Source organism: Ailuropoda melanoleuca, chromosome 4, assembly GCF_002007445.2.
Source record: "Ailuropoda melanoleuca isolate Jingjing chromosome 4, ASM200744v2, whole genome shotgun sequence".
NCBI classification, from domain to species: domain Eukaryota; kingdom Metazoa; phylum Chordata; class Mammalia; order Carnivora; family Ursidae; genus Ailuropoda; species Ailuropoda melanoleuca.
In genome coordinates, this window is record NC_048221.1 from 76,116,808 (window position 1) to 76,138,667 (window position 21,860).

General features: G+C 36.8%; 1 protein-coding gene across 28 annotated transcripts in view; it reads right to left on the minus strand.

The window, feature by feature from the left end:
* Positions 1-21,860, minus strand: part of NRXN1 (neurexin 1) — a 1,113,431-nt gene that overhangs the window by 699,847 nt on the left and 391,724 nt on the right. For all 28 annotated transcript variants that reach the window (XM_019801696.2, XM_019801695.2, XM_019801700.2 and 25 more), the window contains one exon: positions 614-915. In XM_019801696.2, coding sequence (XP_019657255.2) covers positions 614-915 — 302 coding nt within the window. The remainder of the gene's footprint in view (positions 1-613; positions 916-21,860) is intronic.

Here is a 21,860-nt window from a genome sequence, read left to right on the forward strand (position 1 = left end):
GAAGATGAACTGGTCTCTCCAGAGTCATTTGGGATGTAAAGTATCTGTGCTAAAAATAAAAAATGGCTTTATAAACAGACTCTTCAGGAGATGTATAGGCCCCCAAAGTCATTCTTTCTGCCTCAGGGGCTTTTCTTGTCCCTATTTCAGAGGTGGGGGTGGAGAGGGAGTAGGGACTGAGACAATCCCAAATCACAAACACACTGATTTTTTTACTACAAAAAAGGAACTGTGATTTAATGACCCCAATGTGCATGCTTCCAAATGATCACCATGAAAACTATAATTTAAAATCAAACAAACAAAAAAATAAAATTAAAAAAAACACAACAAAATCAACACACATCACAGAAGGGCAGGTCGCAGGGATATCCTTGCAGCCCTCTGGGAAATTGTCACATGTCGCCGTATCAAAATAGCCTTTGGGCCCCCAGAACTTTCTAGATATGCCCCTGCTCAAGTATGGCAGGAAGATTCATCTCAGAAGAAGAAAACGTTAATTTGTAAGCGACTCTGAGGAGCCCTATATCATGTTGTTAGGATTTTCAAGTACCACACACACAGCTGTAGTGAGAAACAAAGCCAGTAACTCTCTTATCCGCTGCGCTGTTACCTGACGCAGATTCCTGGTGACTTTCACATCATGCCAGGCATTATCATTAAACTTTCCATTCACGGGCTCCACTAGCGCTTCAAAGGCCCCTGATCCCAAATTAATGACCAGAGAGACAGCTCCATTTTTCAGGGCAAGATTGACATAATCAGCCGATTTCCCGGTGTGAAGCATCAGTCCATTCCTCTGAAGAGTTTTAAAGGACAGAGTTATTTCATCGCTGCTGCTTTGAATGGGGTTTTGAGACAAGTCGTAGCAGAAGTATTCAGATCCCTTGAAAGTGGCAATATATTCTTCTTTTCCTAGGGGGAAACAGATATATACGTGCATAAGTAAAGAAATATACTACGTAGATCAGCAGACCTTAACAGAAACAAAATTAATCAGCCCCCCAAATTAACTCTGTCTAATTAGCATTCATGACAAGAGCCCTGTCAAACAGAGTCAAATGGTACTGTAGGTGGCAGTATATTTTTAATAAACCTCCTTAGCTATCGGCCCATCAACTGCAAAAGCTAAAGCTGACATTCTTGAAAATTCAATTAATTTTTAAGTACCACTGCAAGAGCTCTGATCAGAGAAAGCAGCTCTGTGATATCTCCAGGGCATGAATCAGGTACCATAAATGCATATTGGATGGTTCTACTCTGCTGGCAACAATGGGTTCCAGTGTATTTGCAACATTCTCTCCATCCAACTGAGGCGTTATTTTAATTTTCAGTGAGACACTTATATTCAAAGATCTTCTCAGTGAAGAGCCAAATATTTTCATCACTGAGAAACCATAACAAATTATCTGGTAAGGGGAAAGCAAAGAAAAAAAAATAGAATTTGGTTTGGGAGTAAATAGATCTACAAAGCATGTGCATTTTTTTTTTTCCTGTTCCCTCCCTGGGTGGAGGGAGCAGTGATAGCATGCTTAATGGAGTCTGCTGGATTGTCGATTCATTCCCTGATCTCACCGAGCAGATGGTAGGGCTGGCTTTTATGAGCCTGGTAAAAACTCCAGCACATCATCATGGGAATAGCATGTAAATGAAGTCTCAAATTTTCTATATATCTGTCTTTACTATATTTACAAGTAACAATGTGGATCCCACAAGATGTCAGACAGATCAACCCAAAATGTGGGTATTTGGAAAGAGCAGTCTTCTACCACTGATTGAGTTTAACCAAAGGAAGAGTGTAAGCCAAAAGCTTCCTCAGCTTCCTAGGCAATGATGGTATTGTGCCAAGAAAAATGAAACAGTATGGTCTGGAATCATCTTCTGATAAACTATAAACACAGAATTATAAGTGATACTGGGGAATCTTAATCTGTTTTACCGGTAATATAACATCTCTACCATGTCCACAGACGGTTCATGCCGGAAAAGGGCTTATCCTTGGCAATAGATTTTTATCTCAAGGCTATTTAATTTGATAGTGAAATAACTCACATCCTTGAAACAGAGCTCATATCAAGGTCTCACCAGTGCCTGATGACCTGACTGTCTGGATGCAGACAGTGCCACAAGTGGCTAAGGTAGGCAAGGCATGGCACAGAGTTAAACAGTGAGCACCTAGGGACTTTTACAAGGGTGTGAGCCCTGAAGAAAAGTTACTGCCTACCAGTAAGTTATTAGTGACTAATAGTGGTCAAGCCAAATCCATCACATTCTGTGGCAGAATCACAGCAAGGACAATGCAAGCCAAACTAGAGGGTCCCTCCCATTCATATACTCAAAATATTGGTTGAGCACCTCCCAAGTGTTAAGCCCCGTACCAGTCTTTAGGGATAATGGAGTGGCCAAAGCTGACCTGAGTCCTGTCTCTGAAAGTTTACAGTCAGGGTGCCTACTGCCCTGGTCAGTTCAATATGGCAAGTGGCTTGATATTGGGAGTTAGTGCAACTAAATATTTGTAAGTATATATACTGAGGGGGCGGGGAAGTAGGTCAAGCTAAGTGCACTTGGGGGGGGCAATTATGCATCTTTTCAAATCTCAGTTTCTGAAAATGATTAGTTATACCAGTCTTTCTGGATAAAATGAGATAATGCATATACAGGCATCTGGCAAAGTTGGTAGGCATTAGGAATTGTAGATGCCTTCTTTCTTGCCTATCAAAACAAATAGGATATGTCAACTTTATTATGAAATCTAGAATATTATCTTTAAGGTCAGAAAAGGATGCCTACTATCAACATACTGTACTTGAAGTCCCAGGTGATGTAGGAAGACAGGAAAAATATATGAACATTATAAACATTATAAAATTATAACATTATAAAAAATATAAACATTATAAAAATAATTTAGTAAATATTATTGTATAAATTGAAAGACCAAAATAATCTTCAGAAAAGTACTGGGTTTAACAAGATATTTCAGAAAGACTGCAGGGTTCTATGTACTAGGACAGTCAGTGCTTTAAACATACATAAACAGATCTATAGATTTGATGAAATTCCATTAAAAATCTAAATGAAATTTTTAAATGAATGTGAAAAGCTGATCCTACAAGTTCTTTGGGAAAAACAAAGAGCCCAAAATGGCCAGGATATGCCAGAGAAAGAAGATGAAGGAACTTTCTTGTGTAAAGGTGCACATTTATTAGAAAATTGTGGTAATGAAGGCAATACATTAGGATAAATGAAAAAAGGGGGGATAAAAATAATGAAACTAAAAATAATCCTAAGCCTATATGAAAATGATTTATATCAAGTCCGTCATTGCAGTTAAGTGAGCAGAGTATAGATTAGTCAATAAATGGCACTGGGACAACTGGTTATCTATATGAATAAAGGAAAATTGGATCTCTACATCATCTACAAAAATCAATTCTCCATGCGCTAAGGATATAAGTTACTGTAAAATTTTTGTAAGACAAGGGAGTAAGATACTGAATTATGGAATGATTTATTACATAGGCATAAGAGGTACTAATACAATATCAGTACATTCAACCACATTAAAATTAGGAACATCTGTTCATCAATACTATCACAAAGAGAGAAAGAATCTAAATTTAAAAATCGGAAGAAAATAATTTTTTAAAGATTTCATTTATTTATTTGAGAGAGAGAGAGAGAGAGAGAGAGAGCGAGCGAGCACAAGTGGGGTGGAAGCAGACTCCCCGCCAAGCAGGGAGCCCGACATGGGGCTCGATTCCAGGACCCTGAGAACATGACCTGAGCTGAAGGCAGATGCTTAACCAACTGACCCACCCAGGCACCCTAAAAATATTTTTACACCATATTAATTTAAAAAGGACTACAATCCAGGGTATGTGAAACACTTTGATAAATCAATATGAAACAAGACGAACAAGGGGGAAAATAGGCAAAAGAAAAGCACAGTAATTTCACAGAATAAATGAAAAGATGCTCAATCCTATGAGTCTTCTGGGAAAGGCAAAAACCAAATTATGTTCAAATATCATGTCATAACCCTGAAATTGGCAAAAAATGAAAATGAAAAAGAAAAATCCCAGGTTTGGAAAAGCCATGGAGAAAGAGTGATTCTTACTTACTGCTGCTGAGAGGGCTGATGAGATAAAAATTGACCAAATGCAATAAGCACTATTTGGCATTATATAATCCCATGGGAATTTCTCATATTGTAAAGGTCTCAGTCCTCAGAAAATGGTTGCTATAATCAATAGAAATAGCATTCCCATTGGTTTCAATTCACTTCTCTCTGCTTATTGTTCTCATCCTCTGGTGATAGGTAGTCACCTGAATTCTGGTTCATTTATATATATACATACATGATATATGGTGGGTCCACTTATCTGAAGATGATATTTGCAGAATTTTCATCCCCACTGAATACCTAGTATAGGTCTCTAAGCCACAGAAAGTTTTAGAGACCCTCCTCTGGCCCAACCATTTAATTTACATAATAAGAAAGTGAGCCAAGAAACAGACTCATAACTATAGAGAACAAACTGAGGAATGTTGGAGGGGAGGTGGGCATGGGGATGCATTAAATGGGTGATGGTTGTTAAGGAGGGCACTTGTGATAAGCACCGGGTGTTCTATGTAAGTGATGAATCACTAAATTCTACATATGAAACAATATTACACTGTATGTTAACTACCTGTAATTTAAATTAAAATTTGGAGAAAAAATAAATTCAGACCCATAAAGTTTAAATGACTATCAATTTCAGAAAGTTTGCCAGGAACATAAGCAGACTAGAACTCAACCTCTGACTACCTTTAAATAACTAAATAACAAAATAACAAAGTTTGGGGGTGTAAAGAGGTTCGGTTTAGTTAAAAAGCTGTAGCATTTTATCCAAGGGACCTAATGTCATTTCAAATCAGCATAATTCACAGTGCATCTTGACAAAGGATTCCTTTGCCAGATAATGTGGCAGACCCAAAGGGAAAAATAGTAAAAAGAGTTTGCAATTCACTAGATGGCAACCTTTGAAGTTAAATGAGTGTTGTTGACATTTAACACCATGATGTTTCTATTACTTAAAAATGAAAACATCACTTTTTGTATTGTTTAAAAAATTCAGGTAATTCAAATTGCATTAAAGGCAACCACATAAGTCTTGGAAAAATTCAATGTGGAACGTATCCTTACCTCAAAAAGCCATAAATGAGACATGAATCTAAACAGGAAAAATATTTTTGCTACATTCTTTTTCATGAAAGAATATGTATTCTATATAAAAATGCATAAATCATTCTATTTTCTACAACACAAAAGGATTATATTTCCTCCAACTCTTTGTTGCTGTATAGTCTTTGTCATTAAGTTTTGGGCTATATCATATGCAAATAAGAAGCAGCATAGTGAGTAATTACTTATGCTTTCCTGTCGAACATGTAAAGAATGGGTCTATTTCCATTTTAAAATATAAGTCCTGAATATTTTGTGCGTTTCCAATATGTGCTAAAACAATAAACATCAAAAAGAAATGAAATACTGACAACATTTTCCACAAAACTAAAATTTGTATGGACCCACAAAAGATCCCAAATAGCCAAAGCAATCTTGAGAAAGAAGAACAAAGCTGGAAGTAACACAATCCCAGATTTCAAGATATACTGCAAAGCTGTAATAATCAAAACAATATGGTACTGGCACTAAAGTAGACACACAGATTGACAGAATGGGATAGAGAGCCCAGAAATAAACCTACACTTATATGGTCAATTAATTTATGACAAAGGAGGCAAGAATATACAATGGGGAAAAAGTGTCTTCAATAAATGATGCTGGGAAAACTGCACAGCTACATGCAAAAGAATGAAACCAGACCACTTTCTTATACCATACACAAAAATAAACTCAGAATGGATTAAAGACTTAAATATAAGACCTGACACTATAAAAGTCCAGAAGAAAACATAGGCAGTTAATGAAAGAAAGAAAGAAAGAAAGAAAGAAAGAAAGAAAGAAAGAAAGAAAGAAAGAAACTAGATTTACAGTAATACATATAGGAAAAAATAATTATGTCCAGGATACATAAAGAACTTATACAAACCAATAAGAATAAAACTAGACAAATTAAAAGAAAAAAAAAAAACAGGCAAAATATATGAACAGACACTCAATGATAATAGTATATCCATATGAAAAGATGTTCAACTTTGTCTTCAGAGAAAGCAATTTAAAACCACAGTAAAGTATCAATACATTCCACTATGATGAATAAAATGACAAAGGCAAAATACACCAAATGTTAGTGAAGACATGATGCAACTAGAACTCTCATATACTACCGGTGGGAACTACTTTTTAAAACTGTTTGGCAATATCTTTTAAAGCCGGATATCTGCATACTCAATCTTCCAGCAATTCCACTTGTAAGTATACATTCAACAAAAATTCACACAAAGATGATCAGGATAACATATCAGTATGTTTGTAGCAGCATTCTGCAAAATAACCTCAAGTTGAACACTACCAAAATGTCAATCACAATGGAATTGATAAATAATTTGAGTTATAGTTACACAAAGGAGCAGTAATGGGAATACATGATCTTCAACTACACACAAAAATATGGATAAATCTCACAATAATAAGGTTAAGTAAAAAAGGAAAATGCCAGGGGGTTCCTGGGTGGCTCAGTCAGTTGAACATCTGACTCTTGATTTCTGCTCAGGTCATGATCTTGGGGTTGTGAGATCCAGCCCCATGTTGGACTCTGCACTGGGCATGGAGCCTGCTTGGGATTCTCTCTTCCCTTCCCCCCTGCCCCGCAGCCCTCCCCACACCTCTCTCTCTCTAAGGAGGAAAAAAAAAAAAAAAGGAAGAAGAAAAGGAAAATGCCAGACTTTAAAGAGTACTTTTTATGATTCCAAATATATAGAAAATTTAAAAACAAGCAAAACTAATCTCTACTGTTGCAAATCAAGATAATGGCTAGATGAAGGGAAAACTAGTGAGGACCCTGGGGTGCTAGTAGTGTTCTGTTATTTCTTTTTAAGTTTTTATTTTAATTCCAGTTAGTTAACATAGAGTATCATATTAGTTCCAGGTGTACAATATAATTATTTAACAGTTCCATACATCACCCAGCGCTTATCACAATAAGTGCACTCCTTAATCTCCATCAGTTATTTAACCCATCCTCTCACCAATGTCTCTTCTGGTAACCATCAATTTCTTCTCTATGGTTAACACTCTGTTTCTTGCTTTGTCTCTCTCTCTTAATTTTTTTCACCTTCGTTTGTTTTGTTTCTTAAATTCCACATATGAATGAAATCATATGGTATTTGTCTTTCTATGACTGAGTTATTTTACTTAGCATTATACTCTGTAGCTCCATCTATGTCTTCGCAAATGACAAGATTTTGTTCTTTTTTATGGCTGAAGAATATTCCATCGCATAAATGTACCACTTTTTCTTTATCCATTTATCAATTAATGGACACTTGGCTATTGTAAATAATGCTGCTATAAACATAGGGGTGCATGTATCCCTTTGAATTAGTATTCTTGTATTCTTTGGGTAAACACCTAGTAGAGAAATTGCTATCTCATAGAGTAGTTCTATCGTTAACTTTTTGAGAAACTCCATACCGTTTTCCACTGTGGTTGCACTGGTTTGCATTCCTACATCAGTGCGACAGTGTTCCTTTTTCTCTACATCTTCACCAACACCTGTTGTTTCTTGTGTTGTTGACTTTAGCCATTGTGACAAGTGTGAGGTGATATTTCATTGTAGTTTTGTTTGGATTTCCTTGATGATGAGTGATGTTGAACACCTTTTCATGTGTTTGTTGGCCATCTGGATGACTTTTTTGGAGAAATGTCTGGTCTTCTGACCATTTTTTAGTTGGATTATTTGGTTTTTGAGTGTTGAGCTTGATGAGTTCTTTATATATTTGGGTTACTAGCCCATTATTGGATATGTCATTTACAAATATCTTCTCCCATTCCATAGGTTGCCTTTTAATTTTGTTGTTTCCTTCACTGTGCAGAAGCTTTTTATTTTGATGTAGTTCCAATAATTTATATTTGCTTTTTTTTCCCCTTGCCTCAGGAGACATATCTAGGAAGAAGTTGTTATGGCCAGTGTCAGAGAAGTTACTGCCTGAATTCTCTTCTAGGATTTTGATGGATTCTTGTATCAAATTTATGTCTTTAATCCATTTTGCATTTATTTTTGTGTATAGTGTAAGAAATTTGTCCCATTTATTTCTTTTGCATGTAGCTGCCCAGTTTTCGCAACACCATTTGTTGAATAGGCTGTCTTTTTCCCATTGAGTATTCTTTCCTGCTTTGTGGAAGATCAATTGACCATATGATTGTGGGGTTTATTTTTGGATTTTCTCTTCTGTTCTATTGATCTATATGTCTGTTTTTGTGCCAGTACCATGCCATTTTGTTTACTACAGCTTTATAATATAACTTGAAGTTATATGCCTCCAGGTTTGCTTTTCTTTTTCGGGAATGCTTTGGCTATTCAGGGACTTTTGTTGTTCCACACAAATTTTAGAATTATTTGTTCTAGTTCTGTAAAAAAAGTTATTGGTATTTTGATAGGGATTGCATTAAATGAATAGATCGCTTTGGGTAGTGTAGATATTTTAACAATATTTGTTCTTCTGATCCATGAGCATGGAATGTCTTTCCGTTTCTTTGTGTCATTTTCAATTTCTTTCATAAGTGTTTTTCCGTTTTCAAGAGTACAGGTCTTTCACCTCTTTGGTTAGGTTTATTCCAAGGTAACTTATTATTTTGGATGTAATTGTAAATTACATTGTTTACTTAATTTCTCTTTCTGCTGTTTTATTATTGGTGTATAGAAATGCAACATATTTCCGTATGTTGCTATATCCTTTTATTTTACTAAAATCAGTTCTGGAAATTTTTTGGTGGGGTCTTTCAGATTTTGTTTATACAGCATCAAGTCATCTGCAAATAGTGGAAGTTTTACTTCTTCCTTACTGATTTGGATTTCTTTTATTTCTTTTTGTTGTCTGATTGCTATGGCTAGCACTTCTAGTACTATGTTGAATCAAAATGGTGAGAGTGGACATCCCTGTAATGATCCTGAATTTAGGAGAAAAGCTCTCAGTTTTTCCCAATTAAGGATGATGTTAGCTGTGAGTCTTTATAGATCTTTATTATATTGAGGTATGTTCCCTCTAACTCTATTTTGTTGAGAATTTTTTTTTTTAAAGATTTTATTTATTTATTTGACAGAGATAGAGACAGGCAGCGAGAGTGGGAACACAAGCAGGGGGAGTGGGAGAGAGAAGCAGGCTCCCAGCAGAGGAGCCTGATGTGGGGGCTCGATCCCAGAACACCGGGATCACGCCCTGAGCCGAAGGCAGACGCTTAACCGCTGTGCCACCCAGGCGCCCCTTGTTGAGAATTTTTATCAGGAATGTTGAACTTTGTCAAATGCTTTTTCTGTGTCTATTGAAATGATCATATGGTTATCCTTTCTCTTACTGATGTGATGTACCACATTGATTGATTTGCAAATGTTGGACCACTCTTGGATTCCAGAACTAAATCCCACTTGATTGTGGTAAATGATTTCTTTAAAAGTATTGTTGAATTAGGTTTCCTAGTATTTTACTGAGAATTTTTGTATCTATGTTCATCAGGAATATTGGCCTATAGTTTTCTTTTTGAGTGGTGTCTTGGTTTAGTATCAAGGTAATCCTGGCTTCATAGAATGAATTTTGAACTTTTCCTTCCTTTTCTATTTTTTGGAACAGTTTGAGAAGAAAAGGTATTAACTCTTCTTTAAATTTTTGGTAGAATTCACCTGTGAAGCCATCTGGTTCTGGACTTTTGTTTGTTGGGAGTTTTTTGATTACTGACTTAATTCCTTTGCTGGTTATTGGTCTGCTCAAATTTTCTATTTCTTTCTGTTTCGGTTTTGGTACTTTATATGTTTCTAGAAATTTATCCATTTCTTCTAGGTTGTCTAATTTGTTGGCATGTAATATTCTCTGGAAATCCTTTGTTTTTTCTGTGGTGTTGGTTGTTATTTCTCTTCTCTCACTTGTGATTTTATTTATTTGAGTTCTTTCTCTTTTTTTCTTGATAAGTATGGCCAAAGTTTATCAATTTTATTGATTTTTTCAAAGAAACTGCTCTTGGTTTCATTGATCTGTTCTATTGTTTTTAAATTTCTGTCATCTATTTTTGTTCTAATTTTATTATTTCCTTCCTCCTGATGGTTTTAGGTTTTGCTTCTTGTTCCTTTAGGTGTAAGGTTAGGTTGTTTATTTGAGATTTTTTTTTTGCTTCTTGAGGTAGCTTGGATTGCTATAAACTTCCCTCTTAAAACTGCTTTTGCTGCATCCCAAAGTTTTTGGACTGTTATGGTTTCATTTCCATTTGTTTCCATGTATTTTTTAAATCTCTTCTTTGATGTTGTGCTTGACCCATTCATTGTTGAGTAGCATGTTATGTAACCTTCATGTATTTGTGGTCTTTCCAGATTTTTTTCTTGTGATTGACTTCTAGTTTATAGTATTGTAGTTAGAAAAGATGCATGGTATGACTTCAATCTCCTTGAATTTGTTGAGGCTTGTGTTGTGGTCTAATATGTGATCTAACCTGGAGAATATTGGTCCATATGCACTTGAAAAGAATGTGTATTCTGGTGTTTTAGGATGGAATGTTCTGAATATATCTGTTAAAGCCATCTGTTCCAGTGTGTTGTTCAGAGCCATTGTCTCCTTGTTGATGTTCTGTGTAGATGATCTGTGCATTGATGTAAGTGGTGTGTTAAATCTCTTACTATTATTGTATTATTATTAATTAGTTCCTTTGTGCTTGTTATTAACTGTTTTATGTATTTGGGTGCTCCTATCTTGGGTGCATAAATATTTACAATTGTTATATCTTCTTGATGGATTGTCCCCTTTATTATTATGCAGTATCCTTCTTTGTCTGTTACAGTGATTGTTTTAAAGACTGTTCTGTCCAATATAAGTACTACTACTCTGGCTTTCTTTTGACATCATTTGCATGGTAGATGTTTCACCATCCTCTCACTTTCAATCTGCAGGTGTCTTTCGGTCTAAAATGCGTCTCTTGTCAGAACATATAAATGGGTCTTACTTCTTTTATCCATTCTGTTACCCTGTTTTTTTCAATTGGAACATTTAGTCTTAGTAATGTTCTGTTCTTGATCTGGGTTTTGGTTATGGGTGTGCTCAGATGGAAAAATCGCACAGCGGTACCCTTATGTGCACTTCCCAGTATTTATGCCATATTTCAGTAAAATAGTTTAAATAATACAATTTAAATAATCTGGATAATTGAGAAAAATTCATCTGACATAGTATTGTTGTTCCAATTAATAGGGTGATATGAGCAAGACAGTACTCCTATTAATGCTACTTTTATTAGTGAAAACTAAAATAATAGCAATAGTAGTACTATCAAATATGTATCATGTAAAAACTTTTCAATGCATATTAATATCCCTTAATGCCATTTGCCCTTCAAAACAACCTCACAACATTTAGAATGAAATATATAGGCTGCATAAATGCAATCATAATTGTTTGAAGGACCATACTCTAGAGGTGCTAATTGATGGATCAATGTCAAGGTGAAGGAAGTTTCTTTCATAATCACAGAAATGTTTTGATAGTAGAGAGACAGTTAAAAAATAAACTTAAAAAATTGGAGGATTTTACTAAAATGATATATTAATTTGTTTTAATGTTGCTGCACAATTGCAGGAAGAGATTGAATAGGATGCCATTGGATTGTAGTCCTATTCAGTTTTCATCCCTTCAATAATTTAGATGAAAATAAAGTTTTTGCTCATCTAATTTTCTGAGGGAAAGTTCAATGGAAATTTGGAATTCTATAAATTCTTGTTATGCTGACTGGATGAGCTGACTCCAACAAAGTTAAATTTGATGGGAATAAATCTGAGTCCTATTTTCTGGTCCAAAACCATTCAACTGAACAAACAAATAATATAGTTAACATGACTTCCCAGGCACGACAGATAAAACCAAATAAAGCAAAATCTTTGGAGGACTTAGAATATGAATCCACAGTGTGATAGAGACATTCAAAAAAGTCCACGTAAGCATGGTTATGTTCATACAAGTGCTTAGAAGAGGGATGGCATGGTCTTGTACTTTAATGCTGGTCTACTCACACCTGTTATACTCCTACTTGGTCAAGCTAGAATGTGTTTCAATATATGCTGAAATAATGAAAGGCTTCTAGATCATATAACGAAATACTGAAAGCTCTCTTAAAGGAAAAAAAAAATTAGGGGACATATGACAGCATCTTCAAATATCAGAAAGTATGTCCCTTAGAAGAGTAATTCCATTTTGTGTGGAATCAGGGTGCAAATAGAATCAAAGCACAAAAGCTATGGGATAATATATGTCAATATAATGAAGACTTTCTAAGAGAATTATCCATAGATAGAACATTTCATTTGATAGTAAACCAATTTCTCACCTTAAAAAGGACTTAAATATAACTGAACCACTTAATCGGATATGATACAAGGTTTTAAATCTTTGAAGGTTAGACTGTACAAATGGATCAATTTCAACACCAAGAATTTCTACTTTATAGACAGGAATGTCAGACAAAGAGAGGTGAAATGACTTCCAAGTTCAGAGAGAAATTGATTCTCAGGATAAAGCCCCTTCACACAGCGTATGCATGGGGCAAAAATCTCATTAATTTGGCCCTATGCTTCCACATCTATCAAGTTCAGTGAGCTTCTTCACTAAGTGAAGGACTTGCAAGGGAATGACCCTATCTCCTAAGGACAAAGATGCCTTTGGGCAGAGAGAAGTCACGTTGACCCCACTTAGATGAGGAATGTTAAGGCTTTTATGTATGCCAAAAACATATCCTTTGTTACTGTTCTTGATTATCTTGCTTTTCATATGTGCAATCCCAAATTACACAGGTTTTTAAGGTTTTACTATATTTATGTGATTCTAAGATTGTGTTCAACACAAACTAGAAACTAAAGTCAACATGTGGAAAAAAAAAATAGATATTTGAGTGAGAGACTTACTTCATTTGTTTTACTACTCTCCAAGTCAAATACACAAGAATATTGTGCCAAACACATCCTTGACTAAACAAAGGTACGCACTAGAAGTTTACATGATTAAATTAAATAATAAGCCTGGCTGTCTGACTTTAAAGATAAAGCAAATTTAGAAAAACAGAAAAAGGGAAGTCTGATTATTGAAAATCACAGGTTAAATCCTGTCCCTAAGAAGCGTAACATAAAACAGCATCATTTTGTTTGCCACAATCCTACGTAATTTAAAAATTAAAACAATCAGTTGATCACTATAAGGAAAAATTGTATGACTTTCTTTTATTTTGTTTATTTATTTATATTTATTTATTTATATATTTCATTAATTTTTTTTAGAGAGAGAGAGAGAGGCCATGCACGTGTAAACTGGTGGGGGGGGCAGAGGGAGAGAGAGAATCTTAAGCAGCCTCCATGCCCAACATGGAGCCCAATGTGAGGCTCAATCTCACAACCCTTATATCACAACCCTGATGTCATGAGATCACTACCTGAGCCAAAATCGAGAGTTGGATGCTTAACCAGTTAAGCCACCCAGGTGCCTCAAGCATTACTTTAAAGGGAGAGTAGTTCACTCTTTCCTTACATTTTCTATGTGATTCAATTTTGTAAATCATTCCAAAATTCTCAAAATGATATAATCTATCTAAATTCTGGGCTAACTTCCATCATTTGCAGCAAAAAATCAAGCTTTATAAAATACTCATCACTGAAGATTTTATTTCACATTAGGTATACCTCAAAGTAACCAATCTGGGAATAAGTTTCCAAGCATCTATCAGGTAACCCCCCAAAAAAGAAGGACAGTCTTAATGATGATATATACTTGAGGTCATTAAATATGAAAGCTAAAGAAGACCTATATATTATTCAGCACAAGACCTTTATTTATTAGATGAAGAAAGTGAGGGTCCAACAGATAAAATTATGGTCCCATAACTAATTGGTGTAGAATCAAAATATAACCCTTGCCCTCTTGAGTCCAATCTCATGGTTTTCCTTATTTCCCAGATATTGCCATGAAATGAGTCTCTTATTCAAGACCAATAATTAAATACAGATTAAGCTTGAACATATTTTTTTCCAAAAGGAAATAGGACACAGTCCAAAATTCTACTATAATTTCCCAATCCTATTGTGCAACTGATTTCCAATTGCTTAAATAACTGCAGGTGCTGGGAACCAAAAGCCACTCTGTGCCTGTCTGGGCTGATGACCAATCGGTTCTGCATGGATCATAAGATACACAGGGACAGTAATAAACAGATACTGTGGCATTCACTAGGTGTGCAATATTGCAATTTCTGGGCCTGTCTCAGGCTCAGCTCGCAACAACTGAAATCTATGACAACTAGACTCTAGCATATTTTAATCTGAACAAAATCAGGAACACAATCAAAGTAAAAACATAGTTCAGTGATTATAGAATTTACAAAGAATCTCAACATGAACTTACGATTTCTTTAGGTGACAATTAATGATTACCTAATAAAGAAGTAAATTATATAATATATATATAATTATAGGAATAAAATTATATTTATAGCAAATTTACAAATACTCTACATTTATAGACAATCCTCATTTATAAAATGGACATGGAGTAAATAATTTCAAATATGAAATCGATTTATTACCAACTTGGTCAGGGCAATTTATAATTAACAACTCGTTTATATAACCATGCTCCAAAGAGTGGCCAATTTATAACATGCTGCTTTCTTTCTAGAATCAGAGAGGGGCTGCCTCTAATTCTACAAATCTGTATTTTGGGATATCCACATATTTTGGTCATGTGGGAAACTGCTCCACATTATAAAATACACAAATTTATAGACACAAATTGTGGCATCTTGGAAGGCAAGAGCAGAGTGGAGGAGTACTTCACAGGGAAGAACAAAGTGTTAGCTAAAGTGGAAATGCCTAAAAAATACGATCTCAACAGCTGCTTCCCCAAGCATTATCTAAGGAACCATATCAGGCATCACTTGGAGCTTATGAGAAGTGTTAATCTCAGGACCCCTCTGCAGACTACTGATGCAGAATCTGGATTTCAATGAGATCCCCCAGGTGATCCCAGTGAAATTAAAGTCAAAGTCTTATTGTGAGAACCGAACTGTGATTTAGAATAGCTTTTAAGGATTGTAAGAAGGATGTGTGTGTGTGTGTGTGTGTGTGTGATGTCTGAGTTAAGTATTAAAGACAAAATATTTTGATATCACGGCACTTCTCTTAAAGGATAAACATCCAGATCAGCTACTTTGCATCTTTTGGTCAGAAAAACAAAGACTGGGAAAGAAAAAAAAAAAAAAAGAATCAGAGAGATCTGATCAGTGTGTATATGTGTCACATATCTATTTAATATGCATCCCAGCAGAGTCTAGTCATTAAATCATTGGAGGTAATCTCTGAATTCTTATTCTCAACTTGTTTCCCCTTTAGGCAATATTGCAATAGGATCCTCTGTAGGTTTGGGAACTTAGAACTACTCTTCTGAATAAATCTAAGGGGTGTATATCTCCTGGTACAATCTAACAAGTCATCTTTATTAGTGGATGTACTTAATGAGGTTCATGCAACTGCATTTATTTCTCTCTAGAAATACCCTGGTTCATCCACTGCTGAAACTGAAAACAAACTATCATTCATTCTAGATGTGATCCAACTCACTGAAAATCAATGGGCCTGGGCTGTCACATTTCTATTTTTTACAGTTGAGTGAACTTGAAACATGTTAAAGTCAACAATATCTATCAGTGAGGGAAATATATACTACTAAATACGGCCTACTATATTTAAAACCAGAATAACAATTCCTTAAAAGAAAGCACTAAATGTGTCTTACCTTGGCATCCCCAGTATCTTTAGAGATGGGAGTAAATAAACATGTGGTAAGTGTAATGAGGAATGAAATTGAGATGAGAAGGGATGTACTCACATAACTCTTCTTCTTAGGAGGGTTGGCTAAGGTTTTTAATTTGTTTAACTTTATTGTGTATGTGTGTATTTTAAAATAAACTGCTAAATTGTTATAAAATTATTTCAAAGTAGTTAGTCAGCATACACTAAGATCAGTATAAAATGGAAACACTTAGATTGCAAGGTAGTGTTCTTTGTACAAGAGGAAGGGAAGGTACGCTGGTAACCCATGGCATGCCTTTGATCTTAAGACAGTGATACGGAACCCAAAAGTCACACATGTAAAGCATCTGGTACTGAAAATGGAATCAAGAGGGAGATTACTGTTTACTCACAGGCATCATTCATTTCATAATTACATGTACAGAGCCTACAAATTGGAGGCACTATTCTAGGTGCAAGAAATACATTGGGAAACAAGGTCCTCAGGGTTTCCACTCTCATCCAACAAGTGAGGAAGAGATAACCCTAAACAAGGACACTGAACACACAAAAGAGCACAGTGAGAGCAAGAATGACCAGTGCAGGGCGACCGATGTAGGTGGCCAGGGGAGCTCTCTCAGCAGATGACACTGAAACCAAGACCTGAATGCTGAGGAGCCCCTGGGGGAGATCTGGGCAAAGAGTATTCCAAGCACAAAGAAATCAAAGGGCAACTTCCTGAAATGAGAAGAAAACAACTGGTTTATTTCAGGAATGGAGAAAAATTCAGTGAGCCCTGAGCACAGTGAAACAAGAGGCAACCTGGAATGACGGGATCTGGGGCTAAGTCATGTAAGCCTTCTTGATCTTCGTCAAACTTTCAGATTTTATTCCATGTACAATGGGGAAGCCACTGGCGTATTGTAGACTGGGGAGTGATATGATCTGATGTATATTCCAAAAAGATACGTCTGACTTCTGTATGGAGATTGGACTATGGTATATATGGAAGTGGTAGCAATGAGACTAACATTTATGAAGTTTTGGACCATAGGGGTGTGGGCTACAGAGTCATAGTCACCTGGGTTTGAATTCCCCTCTCACATTGTGAGTACTTGATTAAAAACTGATTACCTTAAAATCTCAGTTTTCTCATCAGTAAATGGAAGCAATAAAATGTTTTCTCATCAGTAAATGGAGGACCTATCTGACAGAGTAGTCATGAAGATTAAATAATATAACGTATGCGTAGTGAGTTTATTAAAGAGTCGCAACCCACGGCATATATTCATGGTATATAAGCATGAAAGAGTATTTATGTATGTATTTATGCAAAAACAGTCACTTTTTTTCTCCATCTCTTATTATCTTGGCAGAATCACTGAATTTCTGGTCACTATTGGTTATCAAAAACTCAGGCTAATTTATAATTTGAACCTAAAATTTGATGTAAATTTCATCCCTTATCTCATAGTCTTGAATTGAGGGGGTAGGGAGGAGGGACGTGGTATGGTGCTAGGTAGGCATCTTCTTACCCTCTGCCTTAAGACTTTGTCCTTCTTGCATTTTCTAAATATTAAGAGAGAGAGAGAGAGAGAATGAAGAAGGAGGGGCTTGGTGGGAAGAGGGAGAGAGCACGATAATGAGACAGCATAACCAAGAAAAGGACAGGGAGGGAGAAAAGGGAGTGGGGAGAGAGAGAGAGAGAGATCAGTTCTCTGGCCCAGCAAGTGTCCTTCTTGTAATACTGGCCAGATGGCTCAAGCCCCAGCCTACGGGGAGTGTCTGTTTGAGCCATAGAATCTTAGGTATCCTGGCTATACCAAATGCCGAAAGCATAGGCTATACTCCTTTCGTCAACTCTTTTCACGTTGCCTGTTCCTTTCTCCCCTCCTCAGGAAGGCACAGGGCAGATCAGCAAGTGTGATGCATACACTGCCAGGCATCAGGAACGTAGAACACGAGTTTGTCTTTTTTGTATCACCAAGTTCTACACATGATTCTCCGCGTCCCCGTTAGGCTGGATGAAGGAAGCACACTTCTTGAACAGTACAATTTTGGAGTATGTATGACCTAGTGTGTTGGAGTTAACGTAGAGCACGATATCAGCCATAATACCTGACTTGTTAAATGTAACACAGAGGCCGCTGAGGGCAGGAAAGGTTTCCGAGAAGGGCGTAGCCTTTGGAATGCCAATGCCTGCGTGACCACTCTGCCATTGGAATGCCGCAGGGAGTTGCCTTCCGGAAACTATCCTAGCCCCAACAGCCACCCTGTGATCTGAGAGAGGTAGGCATTGTCCCTTAGGCTATGCTTAGCAGAACTCAGAGACTAGGCAAATTAGCATATCGTATCTTTCCTATAAACAGATCCTCTCAGTTTTAGTAAGACCCCTTGTCACACCTCCTGTGCTTGAGAAACAGTGATAAGAATTTGTGATTATCCTAAAGGACCAATAAATGTGGGAGCAAAGAAGAGCAAAGGGTCTTTGTCTCTGAACGTTGACACTCCCCACCCCCCCACGCCTTCTCCTCATTTTCACAGTAAAGTCTGGAGTGATCTTTTATCCATCAATGCAAGGATTGCTGGCCATTCCCTGCACTAGTGGTCTTTTTTCCCCTACCTGCCCCATCCCTCACTGCTTAGGTGGACAGGGAAGTTGGGAGGTGGACAGTGCATTAGGAGTGGTGAGAGGGTCAGTTTTGCTGTCTTTAGTAAGTGCGGAGGGAGACAACTAGCCAGTGTTTAGAGGTTCACTTTACAGTGGAGGTTACTTAAATAATTTCGTTTCAGGGGGCTCTAGTTAATAATTCTATGAGAGGGGCGCCTGGGTGGCACAGCAGTTGGGCGTCTGCCTTCGGCTCAGGGCGTGATCCGGGCGTTATGGGATAGAGCCCCACATCAGGCTCCTCCGCTATGAGCCTGCTTCTTCCTCTCCCACTCCCCCTTTGTGTTCCCTCTCTCGCTGGCTGTCTCTATCTCTGTCAAATAAATAAATAAAATCTTTAAAAAAAAATAATTCTATGAGAAAGATGTCTCTTGAACATGAAATTGTGTATACAGTCATACCTGGCATATGGTGGGGAATCAGTTGCTAATTATTATTAACATTATTATTAAAGTAAGTACTACAGGGGCACCTTGGTGGGTCAGTTGGTTAAACATCCAACTGTTGGTTTCAGCTCAGGTTGTGATCTCAGGGTCGTGAGATGGAGCCCCACGTCAGGCTCCCAGCTCAGCTCGGAGTCTGTTTGTCTCTTTCCCTCTGCTCCTGCCCCTCCACGTCTCTCTCTCTCCTAAATAAAAATAAAATCTAAAAAAAAAAAAAATAAAGTAACTACTACATTTCAAACGACTGTCTAGCAGTTAAAAAATGAGCTTTTTTACCAATTCTTTTATTAACCAGAATATCATGCCCAACACCCAATTCCAGGAAAATTTTGGTTCCTTAAGATTCATGGAATAAGAAGGAGATGGAATATTACAAATGTCATAAAGTAAGAAAAAATGTCTCTATTGATGGTTTACCCTTTTAATCAGGTTTGTACCTAGATGACCTGCAAGATGATCTCACAGGATATTAATGATTTTTTTGTTATTTTTATCTTTCATTCTCTCAGGGAAACACATTGGGCTAAGAATCAGGAGACCTGGAACACTGGTTTCCACTTGGCCACTTTTCAGCTGTCTGCCCCTGGCCTTCTCTCTTAGCCTCCATGCTCCTCGTTTTCCTTCCTGGCAAAGTCACAGAGCTGGACTAAGTGCTCTCCAGTGTTTCTCTCAATTCTAAAATCCTGCGGTTCTGTAACATGCTTGATTTATTGAGTCACTGTTTCATTGATTCACTCAATAAACATTTACTGAGGCCCAACTCTGTGCCAAACTTTATTGCTTTCCTGCTGTCAAAATCAGGCAACATGCTAGAGTTAAAATGTCTTTAAAGATTTCTGATGGTTGCTGCTTTTAAAAGGAACTTTCTATAGCAACCTCTGTCTCTTCGGGCTCCTAGAGGTAGTTCTTATTCTGTGAGTACTAAAAAATTTAGAGAAACAAGGGAGCATGGGGAGGTGTTCTATTCACACCATCAGAAATAAACTTTCTAGTCTGATCACCTTTTTTCGTTAGCCCAGAAAAGAACACTTTCAACAGATCTTCTAGTCTTATGTATGCTGGGGTGTTAAAAGAATGTGTTTGATAATTTCCCCCCAAGTTTAAGGTACTTTTCCATATAAATGCAATCCCTGGAAAAATAAAATATTTTAAGAGAAAGTTTATGTTACTTACTAAAAGTTTATATGAATTTAGGATTATGCATACTTCTTGAATAAAAGCATGGAAGAATCAATCAATAATGACTAGTGTTGGTGTTTTCTTATGGATACAGACCTTAATTTAGAGTTAGGAGCCCTGGTTTCAGTTCCCCACTTTGTGATTAGTGCTACATAACCATGGGCAAGTAAATGTAATTGAGTCTGAGTTTTCTTCAGTATAATGACTGTGGTCATGCTATCATACCACGCTTTCGGATTTCTTAAAAATTTGGATCTGTAATATAATGATTATGGAATTAATATTATTAACTATATACTAATTCTTCCATAAACTCCCGTCATCCCATCTATCATACCTGTGTTGAAAGCATCGTAAATCTATACTGTCTAGCTCAGCACTTCTCATCCCGGGTTCCTCATCTGGTTTGAATACTGTCTTCTCAATTTTCCCGACGATGGTACAAAACTAGCATCTTTCTAGATACATAGGAGAGAAGTTAGTTCATTAAGTACAAATGAATTCCTTAGGGCTTTATTCTCTTCCCAACACCAGCAGAGTTCTAGCCTAAATGCAAACACACAGAATTTAGCAGAAAGATTTTGGAAGTAGCTCCCAGAATAAATGAATCACTGAACCACAAAGTTTTGGAAAGGAAGGAGCACAAGGAAGATATAAGCTCCTCACAGCAGAGTTCCTGGGATTGTATCACTCATATAACTCAACAACAGTGAACCTCAGACTCAAAGTAACTCCTTTCAAATTCTGAACTCCCCTAAGGGAATTAACTGCGATTAGTTCAACTTGTGTTAGTCAGAAGTCTTTGCTCCAGATCAGACTTTTATGATTAGAGTGGGTGGAATGGCCAGGTTATAAAACATGAACATTGTGAGAAGAGTCATCCATTAGCACCTGACATTATCAACCAGTTGGTCTTGTGACCTAATACTAAAAGAGCACCCTCCTGGAGCAGGAGATACCCGCCTCCAGTTACAGAATGAATGAATCACTGGCAGTGAGGGTTCGGCATAGGGAATACAGTTAATAGTACTGTAACAGTGTTGTGTGGTGACAGATGGTAGCCACACTTGTGGTGAGCATAGCTTAATGTAAAGAAGTTGAATCACTACATTGTACACTTGAAACGGAGGTAATATTATGTGTCAACTATACACTTCAATTAAAAGAAAAGAGTGTCCCTCTTAGGAGGTGAATGATTATTACAATTTCCTTTTTAGTTTTACCTATGATATAAACTTAGGTCTTCAAGTCCAATGTAAAAAAAAAAGAAAAGAAAAGAAAAAAGTGGATGTTGGCTGATTTGTGACTAACTTTATTTGAACTCTGAAACTTTATCAGAAATCTCAGTGAATCACAGAATTGTAAACTTTAGAGGTGCCTGGGTGACTCAACTGGTTAAGCACCCAATTCTTGATTTCAGCTCAGGTCACGATCTCAGGTTTGTGAGATCGAGCCCCTCATCAGGCTCTGCACTGGGTTTGGAGCTTGCTGAAGATTCTCCCTCTCCCTCTCCCTCTCTTCCCCTCTCTCTCCCCCTTTCCCTCTCAAAAAAGAAAAAAAATTGTAAACTTTGGAGTTGAAAGAGGGAGACTCATGGAG